This window comes from Hippopotamus amphibius, chromosome 9 (genome assembly GCF_030028045.1).
Source record: "Hippopotamus amphibius kiboko isolate mHipAmp2 chromosome 9, mHipAmp2.hap2, whole genome shotgun sequence".
NCBI lineage: Eukaryota > Metazoa > Chordata > Mammalia > Artiodactyla > Hippopotamidae > Hippopotamus > Hippopotamus amphibius.
Genome location: NC_080194.1, coordinates 61,673,507 through 61,700,813, shown reverse-complemented (window position 1 = coordinate 61,700,813; position 27,307 = coordinate 61,673,507). Strand labels below are relative to the sequence as shown.

Below are 27,307 nucleotides of genomic sequence, written 5' to 3'. Positions count from 1 at the left end.
CCAATATAGGAGCACCTCAATACATAAGGCAAATGCTAACAACTATGAAAGAGGAAATGCAAGGCAGAAATAGAGACACAGATATAGAGAACAAACATAGGGACACCAAGTGGGGAAAGCGGGGAGGGTTGGGGGGGAATGAATTGGGAGATTGGGATACCAAATTGTACACTCTAAATATATGCTGTTTATTGTCTGTTAACTGTATCTCAATAAAAGTTCTTAAAAAAAAAAGGAATAAAAAAACATATCTCCTTATTTGCTCCAATCAGAGGCAAAACTTTCTGCTAGGTATTGTTATTGAAAACATTGGGCTATGCAAGTTTTCTATGTGGACCTTCTCTCCTTTCCTTTTCTTCATTATGTTGGTAGCTACATCTCAAGACATTTTACTAGTTTCTCAATACAATGCCAATAAAAAATAAGATCACCTTCTGTTTTTAAACACTTTATCACTCTGCCACAGACCATTTTAACTATTCTTTACTTACTCTATTATCTATTCAAGGTATATTTCTTGGTGTTCCCTAGCATTCCAGGTCCATAATATGTCACCTCCAAATTTTCTCAAAATCTCTTTTCATGGAAGAATTTAGTTTCCCCATTTTACTTATATTTGTTTATGAAATCCCACCTTCCTCCTTTGTTAAAGTTCAGAAATCATAATAAGAGCAATAGCATTTTTACTAGACTCTATTCCCAAAGTTCCCTACTCAATTGCCTTTGAATCCATGGAAGATAAGTATCTTCCTTTGGTATTAACATACTTAATGTCTCAGATGTGTTCATTTGGATGACCTTAAAGAACACTGTCGGCATGATTATAATCCATTAAGTTAGAATTTTGCTTTAAAAATTACAATTTGTTCAGAAAATAGGAACTATATTTATTTAGCTTCCCTTATAAAGTGCTTAGCAATTGCATCAAACATATGAGTACTTGAAAATGTTCCTCATGATAATGATAATGGCATAAAATCCTTGTCTTTTTGGCTTTGAAATTATTTAGTCCATTATCACCAGACTAGCTTGGCAAAATGACATATTCCTTCTGGACCACCCAGTACATTATTATCACATTTGGACATTGCTTAAGAAAATATGTTACCAAGAAAATTCCTCACTGTTCTTACTTTCTTTAATATCATATAGTAAAATCAAGCAGAAAATAGCAGATAACAGAGAATTCAAATTTAGGACAAAACAGTTCATAATAAAAACATAACAATCCATGCAAATAAACCACTTTGCTATAATAATTCTACTTCCAGGTCCAGAAATTGTATAATTTGCTTATTTTCAAAAATAAAAAGTAACATTTTTATTGAATAAAAAAACAAAATTTTGTGTTTTCCCTATATTTGGGGTTGTAAAATGACTGAACTAGAATAAAACTTAATGAGTGGTGAATTCCAATCATTTCCTAAGCAATCTCTGTATTTTCTGTGGCATTATGTGAGCTGTCATCTACTAAAAAATGACAGCATTGATTTCATGTTCATAAACTGAGAAACCAAGGGGAAAACAATTTATCCTCTCTCCTGAGAACAGATGGGCATTTAAATGGTAATACAAATCTCTCATTTCCCTAAAAGAAAAATTTCTTTGAATTGTGAGACTATGAAATACAGAATTTAACCACACCTCAAATTTATTGAATGATTTATTATACTATGATAGCAAATGAGTTATGTTAAATTCCATTAAATTAACTAATTAGTTGTCCTCAATGATTTCCACATAGACTCACATGAGGCGAGAGTTACAGTGTTTCATTATACAAATAATACATACATTAGGACATAATATGTTAATCCTTATCCTGCCCACATTTACATAGATAGATAAGTAATTGCGTATGTATTTGCTATTCATTTCCCACTGGTAATAAAAAGCCAGATCAATATAAATTCAATCCCTCTTAGAGTTTGGGGGCAATTTAGAAATAGGAAGAATTTAGAAATAGGCCCATTTGCTATGAGCTTCTCTTTGTACACTAATTTTCTCTACTTACTGGTCTTCACTTTACTCAGTAATTCATAGTAACCTCTACCATCCCCAAACTGCTTCTCTGCATTTTCCCAAAAAGATGATTTTTATAAGGTTAGCAATAACGCCCTCCCACAGTTACTATTCAGTCCTACTTATTTGGTCATCATACATTATTCCCTCCACGGAAATTTTTATCTCCTCAGTTTCCTGACACTATGACAGATATTTAATTTGGTGTCTTTGTTTCTACCTGGTCTTTCTTCTTTCCAATCTGTATAATGCTAGCAGGGTAACCCAAACAAAGTATAAATTTGATTTCAGTTCTTTTTTAAAACCCTTCAATTTTTCACCAGCATCTTTAGGGAAAAAGACCAAGCTTCTTAGTAATTCCTACAAGCTCCTCCATGATATGAGCTCTGGATACTATCCCAGCCTGCCTTCCAATAGCATGACATTTTTCTGACTTTCCATGATAATTCATCCCTCTGAGCTATTATTTAAGCTAACATTTTCCCTGGAACAATCTCCTACTCTAGACAAGTTCTATTTTCCATTATACTCCCTTTGGCCCAGAAAGCCTTCCAGATCTCCCTCCCAATGCATCTACATCCTCCATTTTGGTGGACAGTATTACATTTATGTATCTGACACCTGCCCCACCTGCTGGTGATTTTACATGAAGCAGAGGATACACCTTTCTGCTTGGCTACCTGCTTTCTCCCCTTCCTTCCTGCCTTCCCTCCCTCCTCCTTCCCAACTTCCTTCCTTCCTTCTTTCCTTCCTTCGTTCCTCCCTCTCTCCCTCCTTTCCTCTCTTTACTTATCAAATATTTACATTTACTAGGAACAATCAATTTAATGGGCCCTTGAGTACAATGGTGAGCAGAAAGAGATACAGGTGCCTACCATGATAATGCTTATAGTATAATGTTGAAAACTTCTTCTTGCTACATCAATGATCACACTTTGAATATGCAGTTATCAATGGAGATAAGTCCTCCCCAGAAAAGAAATATAGTGATGGCAGCATGTAAGAAACAACACCCAAAACTGAGGTAGGTAGAAGGCTGCTCACAGGAAGCGGCTCCTGAACTATGATTTAAAAATACTAGGTACCTACGTGGGTAGGGGTGGTGGAGAGTATTGCAGACATATGCATCAGGATATATATAGGGTGGGAGGTAGCAAGGGAAACAAGAGGAACAGAAAAGCCAACGGTGCTCTTGTTCAGAGCAGAAAAAAATTGAATCAAGATGAGAGGTAGGTCAGAGACAGAGCAGGAAGGCCCCTTCTAGGCCACTCTAAGGATATTTCACTTTATCCTAGGAGCAACAGGAAGCTATTAATGTGTCTGAAGCAAAAGCAGGGATTTAATTGGATTCATGCTTTGAAGTTTCTATGGTTATGGTGCAGAGAATGGATTGGAGGTGACAGCTATAGTGAAATTGAATCAGGAGTGGACCAAAGCTGGTTAAATCCAACTCTCTAACTGCTCAATAGCTAATCCGAAGAAGTGGACCATGCCTGGAAAAAAACTCACAATTATTCTGACTTGTCTCACTTTAAATTTTGGACCACATATCTCAGTAGGCCTCTTGGCACAACTCAGAAGGGCCATTATGCTTCACTCCTCAGTTTACTATTTCAAATGATACATTACACTTTCTTCCTTCTCAAAATTCAAAGTGCTTCCCCCCTTCCTCATTTTCAGTGATAACCTTACTATTTATTTCACCAAGAACACAGAAGGAATCAGAAGAGAAATCACATTCCTCTCACTCCAAGTCCACTAACCAATCAGTAGCCTTGCTCTCTAATCATCTCTCTGTCTTCCTATTAAAGCATGAACTGCCCAGCTGCCTTATCTGAAGTCAACTCCTCCACGTGTACATTGGAATCCAGTCCTTCTGGAATCCCTTAGGAGACTCATGGACTTTTTTCCTATAATTATACCCTCTCTCTAGCATTATTATTTCTTCCATCTCTACTTCAATCTTGTTATTCATATTGCCCTCATATATAAATATAATAGTTCATAAATATAAGTGTATATATAAATGTATAAAAATACATGCATATATTTACTTTATATGTACTCTAAACTTATATCTGCTTTGTCACTATATTCTCCCCCACTTCAACTACTGCCCTATTTCTTAACTTCATTTTATATCCAAACTCCTCAGAATTTATCCAGTTGTATTTTGGCAAATATTTAATAACTAGGCCTTTAAAAAATTATTTTTAATCCCTACTTTATGGTGTTTGTCATTTTCTATGGAATGAATATTTACATTGTGGATGATTTAAAGCTATTAAATTTGACTTCACTGAACGTAGAGTTGGAAAAGAAGCTCCCAATAACCCAATGAGCTCACAGAAGCTGGCCCCAACACACTGGATTTGTCTACACGTACCATCTCCAATTCTTCTCTTACTATTATTCTCTCTTGAACCCACCTAATCAGGCTTCTGTTCCCAGCACTCCACTAAAAACGCGATTCCTAAGGTCATTAACTCAGTATCATTTTGCTCTGCTTTTCAGCAGCATTTGTTTCAACTGGCCCATTCCTCTTTTTTGAAACACTGTCCTGTGATGTCCAGGATTCAGACTTGTCTGATTCCCCTCTTACCTCAGTGGCCACTCCTTCTTAGTCACTTTTGCTGAGCACGACATGTTGAAGTTTCTCACGGCTCAATCCTCTGTTAGATTTCTTCTCTATCTATACAAATTTCTTAAACTAGTTGCTCTTGATGGAATACTATCTCTTCTTGATGGAAGAATACCACCTCTTAGGGGCAGTTTTGAGAACTTGTAGAGGCAATTTGGTTTTTACAATGATGATGAGAAGTTACTGACATTTAGAGAGTAGAGGTCAGAGACAGCAGACATCCCGTAATTTGCAAAGCATACTGTGCAACAAGAAATCGTCTCACTCTCTGCATGCTTTTCAAATGACTTTCTGGACATTCATGTAAATGAAAAACATTTATACTTATAAAAATGCAAAGTTTTTGCATGATTTAAATATGCACTGGAATTTCTAGGATTGCAACCACCCTATAAAATAATATTGTGCTCTGTTGTGTCTAGAACTAAAGCAAAAAATGTTCACCATTTTGGAAAAACACATTATAAAGAAACTGGGGCTCATAGTATTTGACTTTCATTGGGAGCCTGCATTTAGAACTCTCTTATTCATGATCATTTTGTACGTCGATACAAGTCACCTATTTCATTATGATTTCTAGTGTAGTCATGCCTAAAAATTTAAATATTGAATATAAATTATTTACTATAAATTATTTACATAGCTCCTTTACACTGAGGTTAGAACACTATACTGATTTTTTTTATAAATCATTTATGTACATAATACCTGTAAATTGCATTTTAAGAACGTAAAGTGGGCATATAAAATGCTATAAAACAAGGTGTTGAATCTTACACGATTGAGAATTACTGCCCTAGATGATCCTGTCCAGCTTCAAGGATTTAACTCCATGAAGATACTAATGATTCCCAAGTTTAGATCTCCAGCTGAGACGTCTCAAATTTAAAATGTACAAAACTGAACATAGAATGTCTACTCTTGTCCGCCCAATATGCCACAGTGTTCTTTAACTCAAATAAGCAGCAGCACTGTCCACTCACTGAAACTAAAAACCTTGGAGTTATCTATGATTCCTAACTTTTTTACACCTTACCTCCAATGCATCCACAAAACCTGTCAGATATACCTTCAAAATCCATCCACGTCTCAAGACCCTATATTCTGTATAACATTTCCATTTTCTCAGTTCCAGGAACACTGAACTTTTTACAGGTCCTTAAACACAAACATTTGACTGCTTCGTGGCTTTTACACTTCCTCTTACCTCTCCCATATATCACTCCTCTCAGTGATTCAGTGCTCTGTTCAGTGAGGATTTGCTGACCTCCTATAATAGTCTGGGTCCAGCCAAAACCAGGAAGGGTTCTATGTAATCTAAATGGAAGGAATTTGATATAGGAAACTAGTGACTCAGGTGAGAACTGGGAACCATAATAAAGACGAGGGAGAAATCCAGAGAGTAGCAGGAAGCTACTGCCATCCATACGAGCTGGAGGGACATCGGGTATAGGTGAGACCACCAGACCCCATAAACCAGGGCCACATGGCAGAGGACAGAACCACCACTGAAGCATCTCAAAATGATGAGACACCTCCCCCTCCACCAAAAAAGTCTGACCTATTTTTTTGTTTATCTGTTTTGACCTGTTTCATACAATGCTCAGAAGTATCACCTTTTCCTTCTTCCTAAACTCAGTCATTTTTTTTTTTTTTGGAAAAAAAATAACCTTGGCTTGCCAAACACTAGCTAGTAAGATTAGAACAAAATGGATAATCATTCAGATGTAGACGTCAAAATCATGCCTTTTATCTCAATCAGATTAAAATCCAAGTCCTCCTGTAGCCCATAGAGTCTGATCCCCCACCTCACCTCTGATTTCATTTCCCACTACTATCCCCCTTTACTGACTGTAATCCAGTCCCACTGGGATCCTTGCCATTCCCTGAATATCCAAAGTTATCCCCACCTCAGGGACTTTGCATTTCCTGTTTCCCAAGCCTAAACACACTTCTTCCTGAAATTCACCTGATTTATTTCCTCATCTACTTAAATGTCTATTCAGAAAGTCCATAACTAAATACCCTGTCTAAAATAGCACTATCACCCTTCATCATTCTTACTCCCTTAGCTTTCTTTATTTCTCTTCATAGCACTTATCACTAGCACATTATGTATTGATTTGCTTTTTTTGTTTCTTTGAGGTGTCTACTGACTAGAACACAGTCTCTGTGAGAGCAAGGACCTTGTCTGTTTTGATTAATGCTGTATCTCCAAAGACTAGTGCAGCATCTGGCATAGAGTATATGTTTAATAAATATTTGATTATTAGCAAAAATTACAAATATTTTAAATGCTGTCTTCCAAAAATGGCTAACCATTATAATTTGCTAGTCATAGAAACAACAACAACAAGAAGTGGATTTCTAGTCACTATAGATCTGTTCGTTTGGCATGTCCTTCAATAGGAGTACTTTTATTGCTTTTCTTTTTTGCAACAATCAAAAGCCACTCACAGATATATACAGTGCAAGGTAGATGTCATAATTGTTCCAGAACATGTCATTATAAAATGACAGTATTATAATTTAGAGTAGTCTTAATTTGCCAAGAAGCTCCCCCAAGTGAAAAAAAAATACTTAGAATACATCACATATATTCTGTCTTAATCTTTTCAAAAACAATCAGCTAGATGAAGCATGAAACATGCCTGGCTAATACAGTGACATAGAAGTAAACAGAGATAGACAATTATCACCACTTTTTTGGCCCCGTCTCTAACTAGAGCTCTATCTAAGATTACCTGGAGTGTAAGTGTTAGTGTATTATGTGATCAAGGCAAATCCATGATGTTATATGGCCCTGTTTTCCCACTTTTAATCCTGAAGTTAATCATATCTTTAGACAAAATGGGAACTGATAACCAAGATGCAAGGAAAAACTATTATGTGACATATACAATTGGCCTTTTGTCGCATGCTTAGACAATGATTGTCAATCCATTAATTATTGAATGGAACAATGACAATATTTTTAGGTTAATTACATGTGGATATTAGGTATATAATGTTTTATAATAAAACTCAAACCTCTCTAGAGTAACCTGCTATTTAAACCATTACAATAACCGAGGTGTAACCTCTTAGACATTACTTAGTAGTAATGATATCTAATGAAGAAAGTAACAAGACATTTCGGACTGTTAGAATGATAATCAAGCCAACTGGCAATCAAAATGTGACCATATGTTTGAAATTGGGAAGCATGACTGATTCTAGGAAAGCAACAAAATATTAATTCAATTCAAAGAGAAATCTGCTTGGATAATTCAGTCTACCATCATCATTTCAAGGAAAAATCTGAATTGTGGCATTTAAAAGCTTTGAAGATTCTTTTCAACTTAGTGAGTCTTTTACACACTTAGGAGATGCAACTAGAGGCCTGGTTAAAATAAAAAGCTAGACAACAAATACGAAACTTTGATGCCTCCTTGTCCAGTGCTATATAGCTGCTTCATTTGCTTCTTGGGTACACTACAGCTGGGTGTAGTTGATTGGATTAGACCCATGGGGTAGTATTAAACCTGTTCTTTAGACCCGCCCAGGAAAGAAACAGTCACAGCAAAATCTCTCTCAGTCAGTTTAGAAAAGTAAACCTCTGATATTCAACTTTTTAAGCATCTCTTTGGTATTTTCTATACTTACTGCTCTTAATACTGAGTAGTAATAATAAAATTTTTTTAGAATAAAAAACCAATAATCCTTGATTTCAGCTATGATATTCCCATTTTTCCTTCCAAAATTATAATTCCTTGTTTTTTAAGACAGCTAAAACATTTTCTTGAACTAAATTGATCGATAGTGGCAGAATTATTTAGTGGTTCTCTGCATGAATGCCTGACATTTTTTTCCAAATCAACACACTTAAAGTCAGCAACCAAGAAAGTCTATTAATTGAAAAGCATCTAACTGGAACTGAACTCTCTGAAGAGAATGATCTTGTTTCTCCCTCAATGGCACTGTCCATTAAAAAAAAAGGATAAAATTAAAGCTATTGTGTTCCTAATAGAGAAGATTAGAATAAATGATGAGATAATGATTTATATTAATGAGCTACTGACAATAGAAAATAACTTTATGAAGAAACTCAGTAACAGTAGTTAGTAATAAGCCATGAACTTTCTTCTTACCCTGATGAATTAAATTATGACTTAATTGTGCTTGTTTCCCTTCAGATATAGAATTCTATCAATTACCATTCATTACTGAAGTTAATTCTTACTGTATTGGGATTTTTACCAGAGAAGAACTTTACTCATTCTTTATTTTCCAAACAGTGCAAAACAATTTTGATTATATCAACTAGTTCTGGGCTTATGAGAATTACCATTTCTATACTACACCAGTATTCTTCTAACAGTGGACTACCATGATATCTTTTGAAAACTATCAAATGAGTAATATGAATTTAAGCCTGATTTTTCATGATTCCAAATAGGTCATCACTGCTCAAAGATCTTTGGATTAGTTTCATCGTTTATCCATTAAGTCCTACGTTGCATATTTAACGCACTTTCTTCTCGGCTCCAATTCCAAGCTGACTGCTATTTCTACAGACAAATAATTTTATGCACATTATTATTTTTAACTGTATAATATAAGCTCTTTCAATTGTCCTTTCTAAAATATCTCTTCCCTGTTACATAACATCTTGTCCTTTCCTAAATTTCACAATAATTAGTTCCCCCTTTCCAATACTAACTTCTTAAGTGGCACTTGCAAATACACTCCTTCTAGTCCCCAGTTTCCATCCTCATTCCTCCACTGACTCCTTCTTTTCTGCCTTCTAGTACCAATAAGTCTTCCCTTGATCCTAATCTAGTCAACCAGCAAGTTATCAATACCATTTTCACCATGATGCTTCAAATTCTTCAAAGGTTCCCTAACATTTCTAAGTTGTTCTAACAAGGCATCCAAAATCTTCACCACACTAACCCTAAATGGTTTTTCCATACTGCTCCCAGAACAATATCTTTGGTTCTGCTAGGCTGGCTGACTCACCCTTCTCAAATAAGGTTTAGCCATTACCTTCCCTGATTTTTGACAGTGCTGTGGATTTCACTTAAATGAACTTCTTCTTTCTTCATTTGCCTGATTTTCAAGGTTCAGCTCAAATTGTTTCTTCTCTGTGAAGCTTCTCTTATTGCCCAAGATTACACTGAATCTGTGTTTATCTGGTTCTGCATAGTTTTCACAAACCAACTCCTAGTTTAGCAGTCAATTAAAAATTATTTTTTATTTACATTTGCATCCTTTCCTTTGAGTAACCAAAATAAACAACCTGCTAACAAGTTAATATTTACTGAGCACTCACTTTTCAGTCACTCTGTTGGGCAAAGGGAATGTAAGGGTGAATAATGTTTCTTTTATTTACTCAATACAATGCACCTTTTAGATAATAAAAAAATTATCAATAAAAAAGTAAAATAGCACCAATAGGACTGCTATTATAAATGACCACTATTCAAAAGATGTTGTAGAGTTGTTATACATACAGATAATACCACACAAAAGGTCATGCAAGAACTGGAAGATTTGTGCAATCACAATTCCAGATGTCTATTATTTTGAAAGTAAAACCAACCACTAATTTTAAAATCACATTTTCTAAAAGACACATTTCAGCGTTCCCACTATTGCCAGTATATCTGACAAGCAGGTAGAAATCTATGATTTCCAATCACATGAACAACACACTATTAACAATTACTGCTATCCAAGGTATTACAATTCCAAAAATGCATCTCACAAGGAAAAACAAAACACATGAATGTCAAAACTGTACAAGCAAAGAAGGAAAAGAGAACAACAATTTGAGAACACATACACATTTCTATACATGCTGGTCGTTCCACTACTTAAATGTTAAAATTATTGTATGACCCATTATTTCCAAAGTATATATTTTAAAACTCTATGTTCTACATACCTGTCCAGTCTCCTACTATTTTAAGGTGGACCCCAAATGTTGCTTTGGTTTCAGTAGGACACTAAAAAATAAATAAATACTGGAATCAATTCTGAATAATAATTATGTATTACCAGAGTATGATTCAATGACTACTTTTATTCTCATAGCAAATCTCCAAAATCAATAGAAAATAGAAAGGAATGGACTAAAAAAATCTATACAGATCCTCATTAGTGGTAGAAAAAAGGCAATGCCAACCAGTCGATAAGACAATATACATTTCTATAAAAGCCCATATGTATTTATATAAAACAAAAAAATACGTATAGCCTAAAACTCCTAGTATATTACATCTAACTACAAATCTTGCTTAAATATCTTTTGAGTAAAAATATTTAAGAGGACCCAGCTTTTAACCACAAAGGAAGAAACAGAGACTAATGATTTTAGTGTATTTTTCTTTGCAGATATTATTATACACTTCACATCCTAACAAATTCCAGGGAAATGAAAAAAGTAACTATCAATGTGACCTGAATTTTCTGTATCCAATGAAGAAACTCCTACTGAAAGGGTTTTATTTCATTTCCTCCCTTAATTCTCAGAAAAAATCTGGAGTAAAGTGTCAAGGGTACCCAAGGAGGGGAGTGAGCTGTGATATTGGAGGTAAGAAAAATTATTTGTGGTCCCATGTTTAGGAAGTATAGAAAACAGCCACGTAGTAAAAATTAGAGAATAATTTTTAGTTCACAATAAGAAAATGAAGTATCTCCCTTTATTTTACAGAATCTCAATCCTTTTCCATAATTCTAAAATTTAAAAATTCTCAAAAATGAGTTTTTTTTTATAACCCATTTTTTATATACCATTTGGTGGTACTATCTGACCTGAACTGACAGGAAGGTAATGATGGGAAGTTAATAGTTCTGTATAAAAGTTCATAAAGAAGTATTTTCCTATAGAAATATCCATTTATTTAAGAACGCTGTCTCATATCCTGCTAGAGATCTTATGTAATATATTAAATATGCATACCTTTTAAAACCCTGGAAATTCTGAAAATACATCTAGCATAAGGGTCATGGGTAAGGGAGCATCTGCATGTGACCACCCAGTGTTCACTGAATATCATGTGTCAAGGGCAGTGCTAAGTGCCTCATTTCTAAAAGCTCACAATAACCCTGGTGAGTTGCCTTCTATACTTAAGGAAATTGAGTAACGGAGACTTAAACAAATATTAACTTGTAATGAGCTTTATGGGAAAAGAATTTTAAAAAGAGTGGATGTGTGTGTGTGTGTGTGTGTGTGTGTGTGTGTGTGTATAACTGATTCACTTGCTGTACAGCAGAAACTAACATAACATTTTTTTTTTGGCACACGGGCTTAGTTGCTCCGCGGCATGTGGGATCTTCCTGGAGCTAGGATTGAACCCATGACCTCTGCATTGGCAGGCGGATTCTTAACCACTGCGCCACCTAGGAAGCCCAAACATAACATTTTAAATCAACTATACTCCAATAAAAATTTTTAAAAAAGGAAAAAAACAATATCAACTTTCCCAAGATCATACAACTAGTAAAAAGACATGACAGAGTTTGGGTCTGGGTCTGCCTGATGACACAGTTCTTAACTATGGGAGGCCACTGTCTCCACTAAAGCAAAGATATGGAAAATGGCTAAGGACTGCATGAGAAGTCAAATGGAGTAGGAGGGAAAAACGGATTCGTTGAAGACAAGTAGAATCAATGTACAACAATGTGAATTAAGGAGAAATATGGGCTGAAGTTAAAGCACAGATGAAAGACTATGTCGTGGCTCAGAAGGCCTTGTGATAGAGAATGGGTTATATGAAGCAAGTTGAAGATCCTCAAGCTCACTATGTTGACAAATTAACATAGGTCACACAGCGATGCTCTAAGGAAAAGAAATAAAGGAAGGTGAAGACACCATGGAGATACACAAAGAACTCATCAAAGAAGAAAAGTAGCTTGGAGGTCAGTGAAAACACTAAATATAAAGGTTAGCTATGAATCATTTGTTCAGGACAAATCATAAACTAAAAAGCATATGTTCAGGTTGAGATTATTGTAACATGGAATTTTCAAACCACTATTCCACAATCCATGTTTCTAACAGGATTATTACTACTAACAGTAGTTTAAAATATTGAAATAAATGAACATAATATAAAAATTATATTATTTAAATATTGTTAATACTATTAAAATATTACTTCATTTATAATTCTGACTGTTCATTTAATTTACATTCTAGTTTTCAATAACTCCAAGATCAGTTTTGTCATCAGTAAATCTCCAAATAAGATAATGTGATATGTAAAAGCCACCCATCACTTTTACTTCGTACTATAAATACCTAACGCTGGCCAGAGCTTCTATGCTGTAAAAGTTGTAGCTGCCAGAAAGCAAGAATCTTAACAGAGTTCCAAGCTACCAATCTGGTTGTTCCCATGTCTCTTGATGTCTCCCTTGTTGTGAACTAAATCTTAGGTTATGAAAAGAAGATCTAAGCCAAGAAGCTAGAACAGGGAGCAACAAAGTTAGTCTTTGTATGTATGTCTGAGTGTGCATCTGGCTTGATTTAAGCTCATAATGTATTCTAAAAGAAAATGTACATTATGCCAAATATTCATATCTCTGTTCTATTCTTTCAGTGCAGACACTGTAAAAGATAATGACACGTGATGTTTAACATTCCCTCGGGTCTTGTAGGAGCCTATAATCCTCCTTCTTCTAAGTGCTGGCCAAATGTATCAGGATAGCTTCTAAGGCTGCTCTAGTTGTGAACAGATAAAACACAATATCGTTTCCTTCAAACTCTTGGGAGTGATGCCTTTATAAACTACTGATACTTTCTCAAACTAGCTAAGAATTAAGAAGACAGATTTTAACAGAGTCTTTGTCCTATCATATCACCCTAAATTTGAAGGGGGCCTGCACAGAATAGCACACAGAATGACTTCAGCATGTGTGGTTTGAAACAGTGACTGAAAATCTTAGAATCACATTTTAGTACCTTTGCACAAATAATGTTCATATTCATTAATATTGTCTAAAGCACAGTCTAGTGATTCTTTAATGTTGTTTCACTATCTTTTTAAAAGTGTTTAGGAAACTTCTCAAAGGGAAGAAATAAAGTATTCATATCTATGGCTAACTTGTTTCTCTTGGAACATTAAAAATATACTAATGACAATTTTTCAGTTAAAAACATGGCAGGACATGTAGCAAAGTTCACATTACTAAAATTAAAACAGATATTAGGTTTTTCCTCTATACATGAAAATACATTGATGAGAATATATAATACATGGTTAAGAACATTAATTTCTGGGAAGTAAAATTGAAGACAGAGAAAATAACTCATTTCATACTCATCTATTTTTAAAATTTATTATTAGGCCTTTTAATGTTTATAATTTTAAATACTTTAAAAGTTTAATTTAAAATAATAAACATTAAAACATTGCTGAGTCTTACTTTGGTCTCACTTAAGTTTCCTAGATGAAGAGAATGGAGTTTGGCTGATGCTGACCTTAATGTAAATAGCAGAATACTCATCACCTAGTTAAAGGAGAAGAAAATAAAGTGACGGAATTTGCAACAGACCTGGAGGAATGTATACTTCGATATCCTGGAGAAAAACAACTTTTTCCTTCAAATTTTTTGTTCAAAATGGCATCAGGTTTTTAATGTGCTCAAATGGCTAATGATTTTATAACAGTCCCACAAAAATATAAACAGATATTACATAATCATCTTACATTTGAGAACACAATGTAAAAATGATGTCACTGCACAAGGATTTATTCAACATGGAAAATAAATTTAAAAGCCATGTGTTTCTTTTTCAATTGAGTTTTGCAACAATAAATAAAAATAAGTCTAAAATGGATGTTACTATATTAAATATTAAATCTTCAAAGCAACAATTTTTTTAAACCAGAGGTAATGATCACAGAATATGATGTTCTTTAATCCTTACTGTCAGGTCTTTATTTTTAAACCTCTTTTCCAAAGCTCTAGTTTCACATTTTCTATGCCTGCTAGATAATTTCCACTTGAAATTCACTATAAATGTAATATATCTAAAATTGCTGTTATCGTCTTTCCCAAATTATCTTCTCCTTCCAATTCCCCTAGGTTTGGACATGGAACCTACATCCTACCAGAACAAAGGTTCAAATCTCAGAGTAATACCAGGTATTTCTCTTCCTGACAGCAGTCAATCAATTTTCAAGTCCTTTCAAATAATATTACCAAAGAAAAAGTCTGATCACAGCATTCTCCAATTGATTAGACTTTTATGTCCTCTTATGGGAAAACATGCACATTCTTTCCTACAGTCCACATTTACTCCAAATCCTTTCCAAATTTATATTCCATTGTTCCTCTTTGATTCACTCTAATCCAGCTAAGCAAACAACACATTTTTCTGTCTCTTCATTTTCCCACTTACTAGTCTACTCATTGTGAATGGCTTTATTCCCATTTCTCATGTTGGACACCAGCAATTCTTTAAGGCCAATCTCAAATATACCACTTTCATGAAGAAATCTTGATTTCCCATGCTACAAAAATCCCTCACTTCTCTGAAATTCCAAATTACTTGACTTTGATGCTCTTTATTACAGTTTACCTCTTTAATCTTGTATAATTTTTCCAGTATTAATATACTATAAGTGTCTTGAGATCAAGAACTATTTCTAAATCATTATCATATATTCCATAGTGTCTTACCCTTAGTGGGTATGCATTCAAGTATCAGTTAATAAAATACTGGAGAATTAACCTGAGAATGAATAAGGACTTCAACAATAAGCAATTCTTCTACAATTTACTCAAACATTCAATAAATATGTATTGAGTATTAAAAAGTTTCAGAGACTATACTAGGACTCATGTGACTTCACAAATGAGGATTGTTCTAAAAGTAAGACAGGAGATAATGAGCCAGGAGCACAAAATCCATCACGATTAGTGCAACACCGTGACTCTAATCATTCTGACAAACATAGCATTTCAACATTTACTGGTTTACTTGAATGAAAAAAATCAGTGTTTATTAAATGAGATTTTTGCTAACATCAATGGACTATGTGCATTTATCTCAACTCCCTCAAAAAAGAAACCAAAACACTAAAATAACAATTTAGGAATATAAAAATACAGATGACAGTGTCAAAGGTAACACGGGGAATTAACAACAATGGAGAGGTGTCAACATATTTTGAAAGATGAAATGCAGATGAGATGGGAACTGACTGAAAAAAATTTCAAAGCTGAAACCGCACAACCTTCCAAAAGGTGATCACCTTGAGAAGAAGCCCAACCTTCTCACACAACATTGGGAAAACTCAGGTCTCAGAGACAACAGAAGAAAGCTAAGGTTGGACTTATAATTTTAAAAAAGAGAAGAAATGTGTTCATGTCTGTATATGAGATAACTTGACCCCCAGATTCCTTCACCCCAAGCACAAGCCAGGTAACTACACCCCCACAAACCCAAACACAATAGGACAAGCAGAGGTGGGACAAAAAGGGCTCAAGATACAGGAATAACCTGTATGGTGGAAAGTAGGGCTGAGATACCATTCATTTGCTCAAGAAATATTTAATAAAAGTAGACTAAGCGCCATATCACATATACATATCCCAAACTGAGCTCTACAAATTCTCATCAGAACCTGCTCTCTCCACAGCCCTCCCTATCTCAGTTAATGCAGCTCTAGTCGCTCACACCAAAAAAACAAAAAGAAAAACAAAACAAAAACAAACAAAAAAACCCCTCTTAACTCTTGTATTTCCTTCATATTCCATACCCAGTCTATCCAGAAATTCTGCTAACTCTTTCAAATATGAAGAACCTGATACTTCTCACTAGCTCCACTGTCACCACTCTGATCCAAGTATCATCATACTCCAGCTGGATGACCACAACAGCCTCCTAACTGGTCTCTCTGCTCTGCTCCTTCCTCTCTTCATCTAACCTTAACATAGCAGCCAGAGTGCTCTTGTTAAAAACTTCTTCTACCTAGAGCCCTCCAATGGCTCCTTCCTCACTCAAAGTGAAAACCAAAGTCCTTGCAGTGTCATATAAACCCTACATAATCTGACTCCTCATGACTTCTCTGACATTATTTCCTACCATCCTTCCTTTTCCTTAGTCAATTGCAGACACACTGACCTCTGACCTCCCTTCTCCACACACACACACACACACACACACACACACAATCTCTCACAGATACAAGTCAACAGATATCAAGTATAAATTAAGGTGAAAACTGCCTGGTTTTTTAACAGGAAAATGACATGATCTGATTTTCATTTCAAAATAATCACCTTGGCTGCTTATTAAGATTAAATGGTAGGCGAATAAGGGCAGGTAGATGGAGAGCAGTCAGGAGGCTATTCGGATGGTAGTAGACTGGATCAGGGTGGCAGCAGTGGAAATGGTGAATATACTTTGGAGGTAGAGCTAAGAAAATCTGTGTTTGGATTTTTGGCCATATTTCTAAAAAATGATAAAAGTCAAGAAGGATGTCCAGGTTTTCAGCCTGAGCAACCTGGACAACTGGGCTGGCATTAACTGAAGTGTGAGAAGATGGTGGGTGGAATAGGTTGGAAGGCGGAAGATTAGTTCAATTTTAGACATATTGATTTAAGATATCCATTAGACATCCAAGTGGAAGTTCCTGGTAGGCAATCAGATATAGGATCCTGAATTTCAGAGTTGGGGCCTGGGCTGGAAATATACATTTGGGAGATGATAGCATACAGGTACATCAATAGGACTGGATAAGATCATGAGAGAAATTAGCTGGAGAGGAAAAGTAGTTCAAGGAATAGACACTGGAGTGATCTGATATTTAGAGGTCGTGGGATGACGAGGAACAGCAATGAAAGAAAGACCGTGTAAAAATACCCAAAAACTTAAGAGACAAGCCAGGTGAGGAGATGTCCTGGAAGCAAAATGAATGCAGGGTGTCAATAAAGCAAGTGATCAGCTGTCCCAAATGGTGCTGCGAGGTCAAGCCAATGGAGGACTGGGAAATAACCCTTGGACCTAGCAACAACATGGTCAATGACCTTAGAAATGTTTAAGTAGAGTGGTATGGGCAAAAGTTGGTGGATTTAAGAGAATAAGAGGAAAGGAAGAACTGAGAAATGGGGCAGTAGCTGAAAGGAGATGTTAAATCAAGAAAGGAGCTTTTGTTGATCATTTTCTCTTTGGTACCGACGTAAAAGGAGGCATCCAAAAATACCAATTGAATAAATCAAGTTTACTATTAAACAACAGGGGCTTCCCTGGTAGCACTGTGGTTAAGAATCTACCTGCCAACGCAGAGGACATGGGTTCAATCCCTGGTCCAGGAAGATCCCACATGACATGGTGCAACTAAGCCCGTGTGCCACAACTACTGAGCCTGCGCTCTGGAGTCCGTGAGTCACAACTCATGAGCCAACGTGCTGCAACTACTGTAGCCTGCATGCCTAGAGCCTGTGCTCCCTAACAAGAGAAGCCACTGCAATGAGAAGCCTGCACACCACAATGAAGAGTAGCCCCTGCTCGCCACAACTAAAGAAAGCCCGTGCACAGTAACAAACACCCAAAACAGCCAATAAATAAAAATAAAATAAATAAATAAATTTATAAAAAAAATTAAACAACAGTTTAGCTCTGAATACATGGACCTATTTAGTTCATATATATCATGCAGGCTCACATTAGGCACTGAAGGAATATTTTCTTTTTCCCTGGAAAAAAGTCAAACTAGAGCAGTTAGATAATGTCTAATCTTCAGAGAATTCAGATGCCCTGAACATTAGTGACCTCCTGGAGCAATTTCCACCACTGTGCCTGCTTATGGTTAAGACACATTGTTGCCTTGCTAATCTATCATCTATCCCAGCTGAGTTTTTAAACTGTCCAAACAAAAGATTTGTGAAACCCTAGAGAAAAGCAATTTTTAAGAGTTAAATAGATGAGATCAAGACCCAAGATCAAAACAACTGATGCAGACTTCCTGGTTATATTTAAACCCATGGAATTAAATAAGTAATATCAAAAATAGTATGCCAGTCTTAAGAAATCCATGGCCATTCCTGTCTGGTTTTCACTGAAAACTGGAAAGAATATTCCCAAAGCGACTGGTTGAGAGATGAAAAACAAAAAGCAGAAAAATGATGGCAACTGCAGGCATGCTATGTAAAAGTACAGACAATAACAAACTAACAACTGGACTTTCCTGTGACTCATGGAAAAATCTGTGAAATCAGGTTATCCAAGCTTAAAAATAATGAATCATACAACTTAGAATACAGATGTCAGGAAAGCACGTGTTTTTCTGAATACAAATAATAATGAAAGGATACAGATATTTATGCAAACTTCAATCAATTACTACCATAAAAAAGCAGATTCTGCATTCTTTATTTGACAATCCACATAAAATTTTAATAAACATAATTAATATCTACCTCAGTTAAATACTAAGAGCTGTTACATTCTGTAGTAAGCAGTAGGTTTCATGCTTTCTGAAGTTTGGGCTTTTTAAAATCATCTGTGATTTACATGTCAAATTAGATGAGAGCATACCTTAATACATTTGTTTTGGCAGAAAATTCAAACTTTGGTAATTACAGAGCACAACTAGAAAACATTTTAAGAGATCAACTACATAATCAAAAAACAAAATGAAAAATCTATTCAGGTTTTAAGCCAATAAAGGTTTAAGAAGGAGAAGAATCAGAAAACTTGAATTTTGGTTCCAACTTTGTCATCAGTTGTGTTACTTTCATTTCCTTGATCCTTCAAACCATTTATGCTTTAGATACTTCCTTCCCTCACAACAGCCAAAGAAAAGTAAATCTGCTGTTTGGACTACAAATTTTTAAAGTTCAATATCTTTAGATAAACTATTATAATTTATATGTGTCTCAAGTTTAAGCTTTAAAAATAGAATTCTTACAAAAGCTATATTTAATATACCTTTTATATATTTATAAGTATATAAATGTATATAAATACATACATTAAATGTACATATAAATATATACATTTAAGTACATCTAAGTTTACGTGTAGTGGAAACTGTGGTGCACTGTTCTTCCCTTCTCCCTTCTGTCAATTTTTAGGATTAAAACAGTCATTTCCCCAATCTCCCGGCTGCTGAAAGTATTGCCAGCTGAAAGCTCACTTCTGAGACCCTCCCCAGGAACTGCCATCCACAGAAGACTTGCTTCCCCACCCATATCTAAGTGCAAATCCAATAACTACAATTTGGGAGTACAAAGATTTGTCCTCCTGATGTCAAGACAGGGCAACTCTGAACTATGATTTTAGCTGCAGAGCCCCTGTGTGAGCTGCTGAGGCCTCTGTGGAGACTGTATCACAGCTGAACTTCTGCCTTGCCTCCTTAGTCCCTCACTCCTTACCAGGTGTTGATCTGAGCATACTAACCAACAAACCTCTGGCATGCAAATCTCTACTCCCAGTCTGTTTCCCTGGAAACCCAACCTGAAACATCCTTCATCCTAAGGGCTAGTAAACCACAAGAGGCAAGTCATCAGTCCCCCAAATGACTGTTTCTAAACCAGACTGTGGCCAGAGCTTAGTTAGTTATTCCACACTGGAGAAGGAAGAAAAAAACTCAGTTTAATCCTGTTTTGATTGTCCAGTCATTATTGGAAATAAAAACCACAAGACAGATATTATATGATATAGCTTACAAGTGGAATCTAAAAAAACGGGGTACGAATAAACTTAGTTATAAACAGAAGGAGAGTCACAGATGTAGAAAACAAACTTCTGGTTACCAGGGGATAAGAAGGGGTAGGGATAAATTGGGAGATTGGGAATGACATATACACACTACTAGATATAAAATAGATAACTAATAAGGACCTACTGTACAGCACAGGGAACTCTACTCAGTACTCTGTAATGGCCTATATGGGAAAAGAATCTAAATAAAAGAGTGGAGATGTGTGTGTGTGTAACTAATTCACTTTGCTATACACCTGAAACTAACACAATATTGTAAATCAGCTATATTCCAATAATTTAAAAAAAAAAAATTGTGGGATTGGAGTAAAAAAAAAAAGAACACCAACTTCTGAGAACTTACTGTGTGCCAAGCACCATGCTTAGCACCTAAGTCTTTTTAAATTCATATTCAGAGCTTCATAGAGAAGTTACTATTATCCACGTTTTACAAAGAAGTAAACCAAAGGTAAGCGTGTTAATTATCTTTTCCAAGGCCACAGTACTAACAAGTGGGGGATCCAGGGTCTCCAATCCCAGCTGTTCAAGATTCCAAAATCTATGGTCTAATACTGCACAATGCGTTCTGATCTCTATCAACCACTGTCAGCAAACGTTCCTGCTGTTTGCACCCTGAGAGAATGCAAGTGCTACAGCAGAAAACAATCACAATTTTCTGGGAAAACCCACCAAATTAGCATGGCTTCCATGTGTAGCAAAGTCATTGTCAAGTATAAGAAATGCTGAAGCCCTTTAAGTCATGAAAACTTCAACCTCTGAGTTTCTAATTAAATCAGTACTCAACACTAGCTTTACCTTGACTGAAATTATGAAAATATCACAGTGCTGTTGTACCTTATCTTTGCACCAACATTTTTTTTTGTATTCTCAGTTATAAAAGCTTAATCTCCATTTTAAAAAAATGAGTTGAAATTCAAGCTACTGAATTTGTGATCAGTGTATATTTTATAGATTTGATTTTTCCTTATACTGGCTCAGTATATTAAAATAAGTATTAGACTTTTCTAGCAGGGGAATTTGACTTTCAGCTCTCCACAATATTTGAAGAGCTTAGTAGTGTGGGCAATACAAAACTTTCAATTGCATATTTCTCTTGAAAATACATTTTTATAGTTTCAGTAAATTTCTTTTTTAAATGGTAATTCTTTTTTGTTGACTCCAACAAGTCTGTCCAAAAGCAATAGCAGTTTTAAAAATATGAACGCCCTGAACATGGCCGGGTGGTGAGACAGGAGAGAGACAAGGCAGAATAGCTGACAACACACCCTTCAGGCAGGCAGGTCTGTGATTCTATCTCACCTGTGTCACTAATTAGTTGTGTGGTATTTAATATTTCTAAGTCACGTTATTTTCTGTATTATATAGAGTTAACAATATACATCTCATAGGAATATAGTAGGATTAAATAATATAATATTTTCAAAGTTTATGAAGGAACCTCTTAGGCATTTAATTAGTAGGTACTATTATCCTTGAGAAAGCTGGGGTGTGTATAAAATTTTAGTGGGAACTAGCATATGGGAAGTCACTTTGTTTTGCTTTGTTTTGTCTCAAAGGAACCCTTAAGGGAACTATCCAGTGAAAGCACTTGAAAAGCATGAACTTTACATGTAAGTGCCAAAAAGAAGGAAATGGCAGGAAAAGACAGTAAATTAACATAATAGCATAATGTAAAATTTAGCTTAGAAATGTTTTTCCTTTACTCAAATTCATTTCCAGGCAGCAGTACAATTCACCTCTTTCCCTCTTATGAAAACAGAGACTCCCATGGAGGATGGTATGAGTGAGGCAGCTAGTAGTCTCCCCAAATCTGGGAGGGTTACCAACCACTTCCTAAGCCTACACAGAGTACATGCTACACAGATGGCCTGATGAAAAGAATCTTCCTTTGCCTTAAAATTTCTTCTGGAAGACAACTATTGTTGCAATTTAAAATATTTGAGATATAATTCTTTTTAAAACAAACTTTTAATTGAGATTTAATAGGGCATAATCAAAACATACAAAAAATGATGTTTAAAATAAGGATAAATGTAAATACGAAACCTAAACATGCAAAGTCAAGATCCATTTTGACCTACAGGTTGCTAGGCAAACCTAAGAAATACTGATAGCATTTGTCAAATAAGCAACAGAAATTAGGAACACGTAATTTTCCATTGTCAGCCCTGAGAATGGGGCAGTGGAGGTGAAAAGTGACCTGCTGTCTCTAAACAGATGTTCTCAGTAAACTGTTTCCCTTTGTCTTTGGTGGTTCTTCCCCCATCTACCTTCGCTGTAAGTACATTTCCCACTCCTCTTCTCAGCTAAAGAGAAACAGTCATCAGAACCTTGAAGATTAGACTCAGAACCTGGCGGGAAGTCTGCTCTTTCACTGAGAGCCACGCCAGCCATTGCATCTCCTCTTTCTCCTTAAACCCTCTAGCTTTTCCTTCTCTCTGGCTTTGCCTTCCAAGTAAGAGATGGGAGAAAAAGACAACCCACCTATGAAGTATTTCTCAAGGTACGTACCAAAAAATAATTATATATTATATTAAGTGTTTTTCACTCTTTCAACAGGTATACATCGGGTTACTCTGTGTACCAGACACCGTGCTATGAATGTATCTTTGAAAGGGCTCCTGGAGCTTATGTTCTAGAGGAAGACAGCCATTAAACAATGGCACTAATTGTTGAAGAGAATATACAGGGTCTTATAAGGGGAAAAGGTCAAGAGAACATGTGGTATTTGGAGAGTGAATAAGTGGAAGAAGTGGTTGGTTCTCAGGGCAAAGAGATTAGTTTACACAAAGATCTAAAAGTGAGAAGGTAGAAAAGGGTTAAATAAATGGGTGAATAAAATTTAATGGGATATACATTATTTTATGTACACTAAAGTATATATAGAGATATATACTAAGCACTATTTTCCAAATTATTTTAGGTCTTTTTGTTTTGTTTTGTTTTTCTTAGAGAATTTTCAGATAACCATGTCCTTTTAAGAGAACTAAAGAAGTGCCCTGGAAGAAGCAGAAGGAATAAGGAAGAAATCTTTTCTTAATTGAAGAAAGTAAGAGAGAAGAAAAACTCTATTGGACACAGAATCCCAGGCATCCAACCTCTTTGCCTCCATCCAACACACTCTGAACCCGAATCTTCTGAAACAAACCCGCACTGGACACAGAGGCCTGCTGCTGAGGACTTACCACATCTCCTCTAGGATTAGGGTGATGGTTCTTTGCTATAGAAAGCTGCTCATAAGGAGACTCAGCAGAACTGTATACCTAATAGAGCTTCACTGAGGTGAAGAGAAGCTCTACCATCTCCCCACCCAGACAAATACATCTTATTTCTCAAAGTAGTCGCTTAAACTAATATTCTTTCTCCAAGAATAATGTATTGTTGTTCCTATTCTCACACCTTAGGATTCCATGGGGGGGAAAGTGTAATAATCCTTCATTCACATGGCAAAATGTAAAGTACCTGAGAAAATTCTTCTATCATTTTAACTTGTTTTATCTTTAGACTGCTATCCCTATCTTTTCTTTTGATTCGTACCCAAACACTATTATTTGGGAGTTGATGTGCAAAGATCTCACCATGAGATCTCTCATCAACATGCAAAGATCTCAGCAGAGACCCACTCACAGACAGAACTAATAAGTGACCAAGTTGGGACTGAATTCTAAAGTTCATGCCCTTTGTATAAATATTTACTACTTTTTACTTCACACATAATTTGTTCTCCCTTTCTCAGCTCTCTCTCTTACTTCTAGTTCCTGCTCTTCTGCTTGTTCCCTACATTCACTTCTTTCTCTTTTCTTTTCTTCCCATCTGTGCCTCAAGCCAGCTACAGGGTTATCACAGCTCTCACCTAATCAGCTTAAAGGAAGCAGATCGGGCCACACAAAGCAAATGCTTAAAGCCCTTCAGATTCTGCACAACACTTTTTTTAAACTTCTACTTTGCCCTGTAAAAAGGTTCTAAGACAACTGAAAGAGACTAAATCTAGAAGTGTCTACTCAGTGTGTACCACAGGTGAAAAGCCCTTGGATTTTCCGTTTTGAAAGAGCATAAAAGTTTTCAATGACAGAATATATACTAAAATGTAAACAACCTTCTCTGTTTTTGTTGAAGCTGCATGATGGGAATGTGGGAGTTCATTACACTCTCCTCTCTACCTTTGTGTATGTTGAAAAATATTTTTGTGGGAAAAAAAAAAACCCTTCTCTTCTCTGTGGTTGATATATCTAAGTATGACAACAGATGGTAACTAGACTTACTATGGGGATCATTTTAAAATGCATAGAAACATGTATGTTGGGTAACAGGAAATAACATAATGCTGTAGGTCAGTTATACTTCCAAAATAAATAAACCCACAAATTCACAGAAAAAGAGATCAGATTTGTGGTTACCAGATGAACCGGGATGAGGTACGGGAAGAGGGGAATTGGATGAAGGCAGTCAAAAGGTACACACTTTCAGTTATAAGATAAATAAGTACTGGGGATGTAATATACAACATGATAAATATAATTGACACTGCTATACATTACATATGAAAATTGTAAGAGAGTAAATCCTAAGAGTTCTTACCACAAGGAAAAAATATTTACTTTCTTAAATTGTGTATCCCTATGAGATGATGAATGCTCACTAAACTTATTGTGCTAATCACTTCATGACGTATGTAAGCTAAATCATTATGCTGTACACCTTAAACTTACACAGTGCTCTATGTTAATTATATCTCAATAAAACTGGAAGAAAAATTAAAAATTAAAAATAATTAAATAAATTTGCTACATACAAACAGAATGCAAAATTTGGAGCAAATCAAGCAAAAATTTTTTCTTTCTTTTTAAAGAATTGCTACCCAAGATAAGGACTGGGGAGTAGGGAAATGAAAAGTTATGATGTAATCTTATACACTTGTGATTGTTTACTTTTTTATAATGGGCTCATGCCATTTGCATAATACAAAAAAATAATGTTAAACAATGGACTAACAATATTTGATGATGCCATTAATTTAGCTAGATTTCCCCTCATTATTTATTCCATTTTATTTTTATGACTTTATTTTTCTTTCCCTTCTCCATACACAGCCTGGGTGCCAATTACACTGGGCTTTTTCTTTTCTAAACATTTCCTTATGCTTCTACCTCAATCCAGAGTACTTTCATTTTCTGCAAATTTAATCTCTCTAAAGAAAATTATGCACATATTATACTTTGGTACATACTTCATAAAAGGAAGAGTCCAAATATTTAGGAAATTTTCTGCATTTTGAATCAACAAGGTTTAATAAATTAAATATACTACTTCCTGAAGTATAAAGCTGTAATAATAAATAGTGACAAAGTTTCTGAATAGATAATTATATTGCTTTGTAAAAAGATGGCTTACTTAAACATTAAGGATATTGTGACAGCCTTGAATGATTGTTAGAATGAGATGGAGTACACACACACACAAAAAGAAAAAGACACATTTCATTCTAAAAATTAAAAAAACAAAAAACAAGTTTCTTACCATTGTGAGAGTAAATGGATGGTTTTCTAATGCAGACACACTGGGACAATGTAGAATGATATACTAAAAAGCAACAAACAATTTTTAAATGACCAAGAAAGAAGTTTAAATATTCTAATGATGCTAATTTTTAAAAAATATATAAAGATAAAGGGTGTTTTAAAAGTTGCTGGACACTGACTCACCTGGCCAGGTCTTGCTTTAAAATTTTCTTTGACCATTCGGATCTCCATGACATCTGAGGGATGACTTATGACTGAGATGATGGTGACTGGCTTATTGCTCCGAATACACCTATAAAGCCTTTCAGCACAATACAGGCACAAAGGTCCAGAAATCCAAAGCCAGGTCTAATGGAGAATTTTTGAAATACACTTTAAGAAATACTTGTATTATATGAATCTTTATATCCTGCCCAACTGCTTCTTTGACACATTACAGTAAAAATGCAGTAATAATATTTTAATCTATATTTTAAAAACAAAGTGTAAAGAAAAATGAGTGAAAAACAACAGATGCTCACTGCAACTTAAACAAGAGTAAAGTATAAAATAAAAGGGAAAGTAATATCAAGGCCCTATCCTCAAGCAATTACCAAGGGTGTAACTACCATTAACAAGTAAGCATACATTGTTTCATATATCCTTCTGTGTACACAAGAAATATGTGTTTATATATACAATATCTTTCTCTAAAGAGAGAACAGGAAGTAAAAGCTCAAATAAATATGAAGATGATTTTAGAAAAAAATGTACCAGTCCAATGTTTGTTAAAAAAAATGAGAACCCTAGATATTAACACATACAATGTATATGCATAATGTATATATATAAAATGTATACCCAATGTAAAATATGCATATGAACATATTTTTAAATTTGGGTAAACTATGTGTGTCATTTACAAGTTACTTTTACATAATATCATATGAACAGAAGATAATATTTAGAATTTGGAAACCATGACAATTTTGCATCTGTGCTGGAGGGACAGCCCTGATCCCAGGATAACTGCATAGCCTGTGTGGCCAACCCTTTCTCCTACAACTGTTCACTCTATCTCCCTCAACACCTGGAGGTCCTCAACCCAAACTTATTTTCATGGCCATTTTTTTAAACCTTATATACCGAGTTATTCCAGGACTTCCTTCTTCCATGAAGATCATGCCTCTTCCTCACTATTAGTTAAAAATTGTGTGAAGAGTAAGCATCACAGGACAAGCTCTGCAACTCTGGGACAGTCACTTACCGTTTGAGCATCAGGTCCCACACAAGTAAAATGGGAGTCACAATACCAGCCCTCCCTAATATATAGCATTATGTGAAGCCCAGAAAAGCTGTGAAGATTGTAAAATTTAATAGAAACCTAGAGGATTATTATTATTTTTTTTAACTAAAATGATGGTT

At 35.2% G+C, this 27,307-nt stretch overlaps 1 protein-coding gene across 2 annotated transcripts in view; it reads right to left on the bottom strand.

The window, feature by feature from the left end:
* Positions 1-27,307, bottom strand: part of NOX4 (NADPH oxidase 4) — a 155,432-nt gene that overhangs the window by 67,384 nt on the left and 60,741 nt on the right. For both annotated transcript variants that reach the window (XM_057750659.1, XM_057750660.1), the window contains exons 10-12: positions 26,087-26,251; positions 25,902-25,964; positions 10,593-10,653 (exon numbers count right to left, since the gene is read on the bottom strand). In XM_057750659.1, coding sequence (XP_057606642.1) covers positions 10,593-10,653; positions 25,902-25,964; positions 26,087-26,251 — 289 coding nt within the window. The remainder of the gene's footprint in view (positions 1-10,592; positions 10,654-25,901; positions 25,965-26,086; positions 26,252-27,307) is intronic.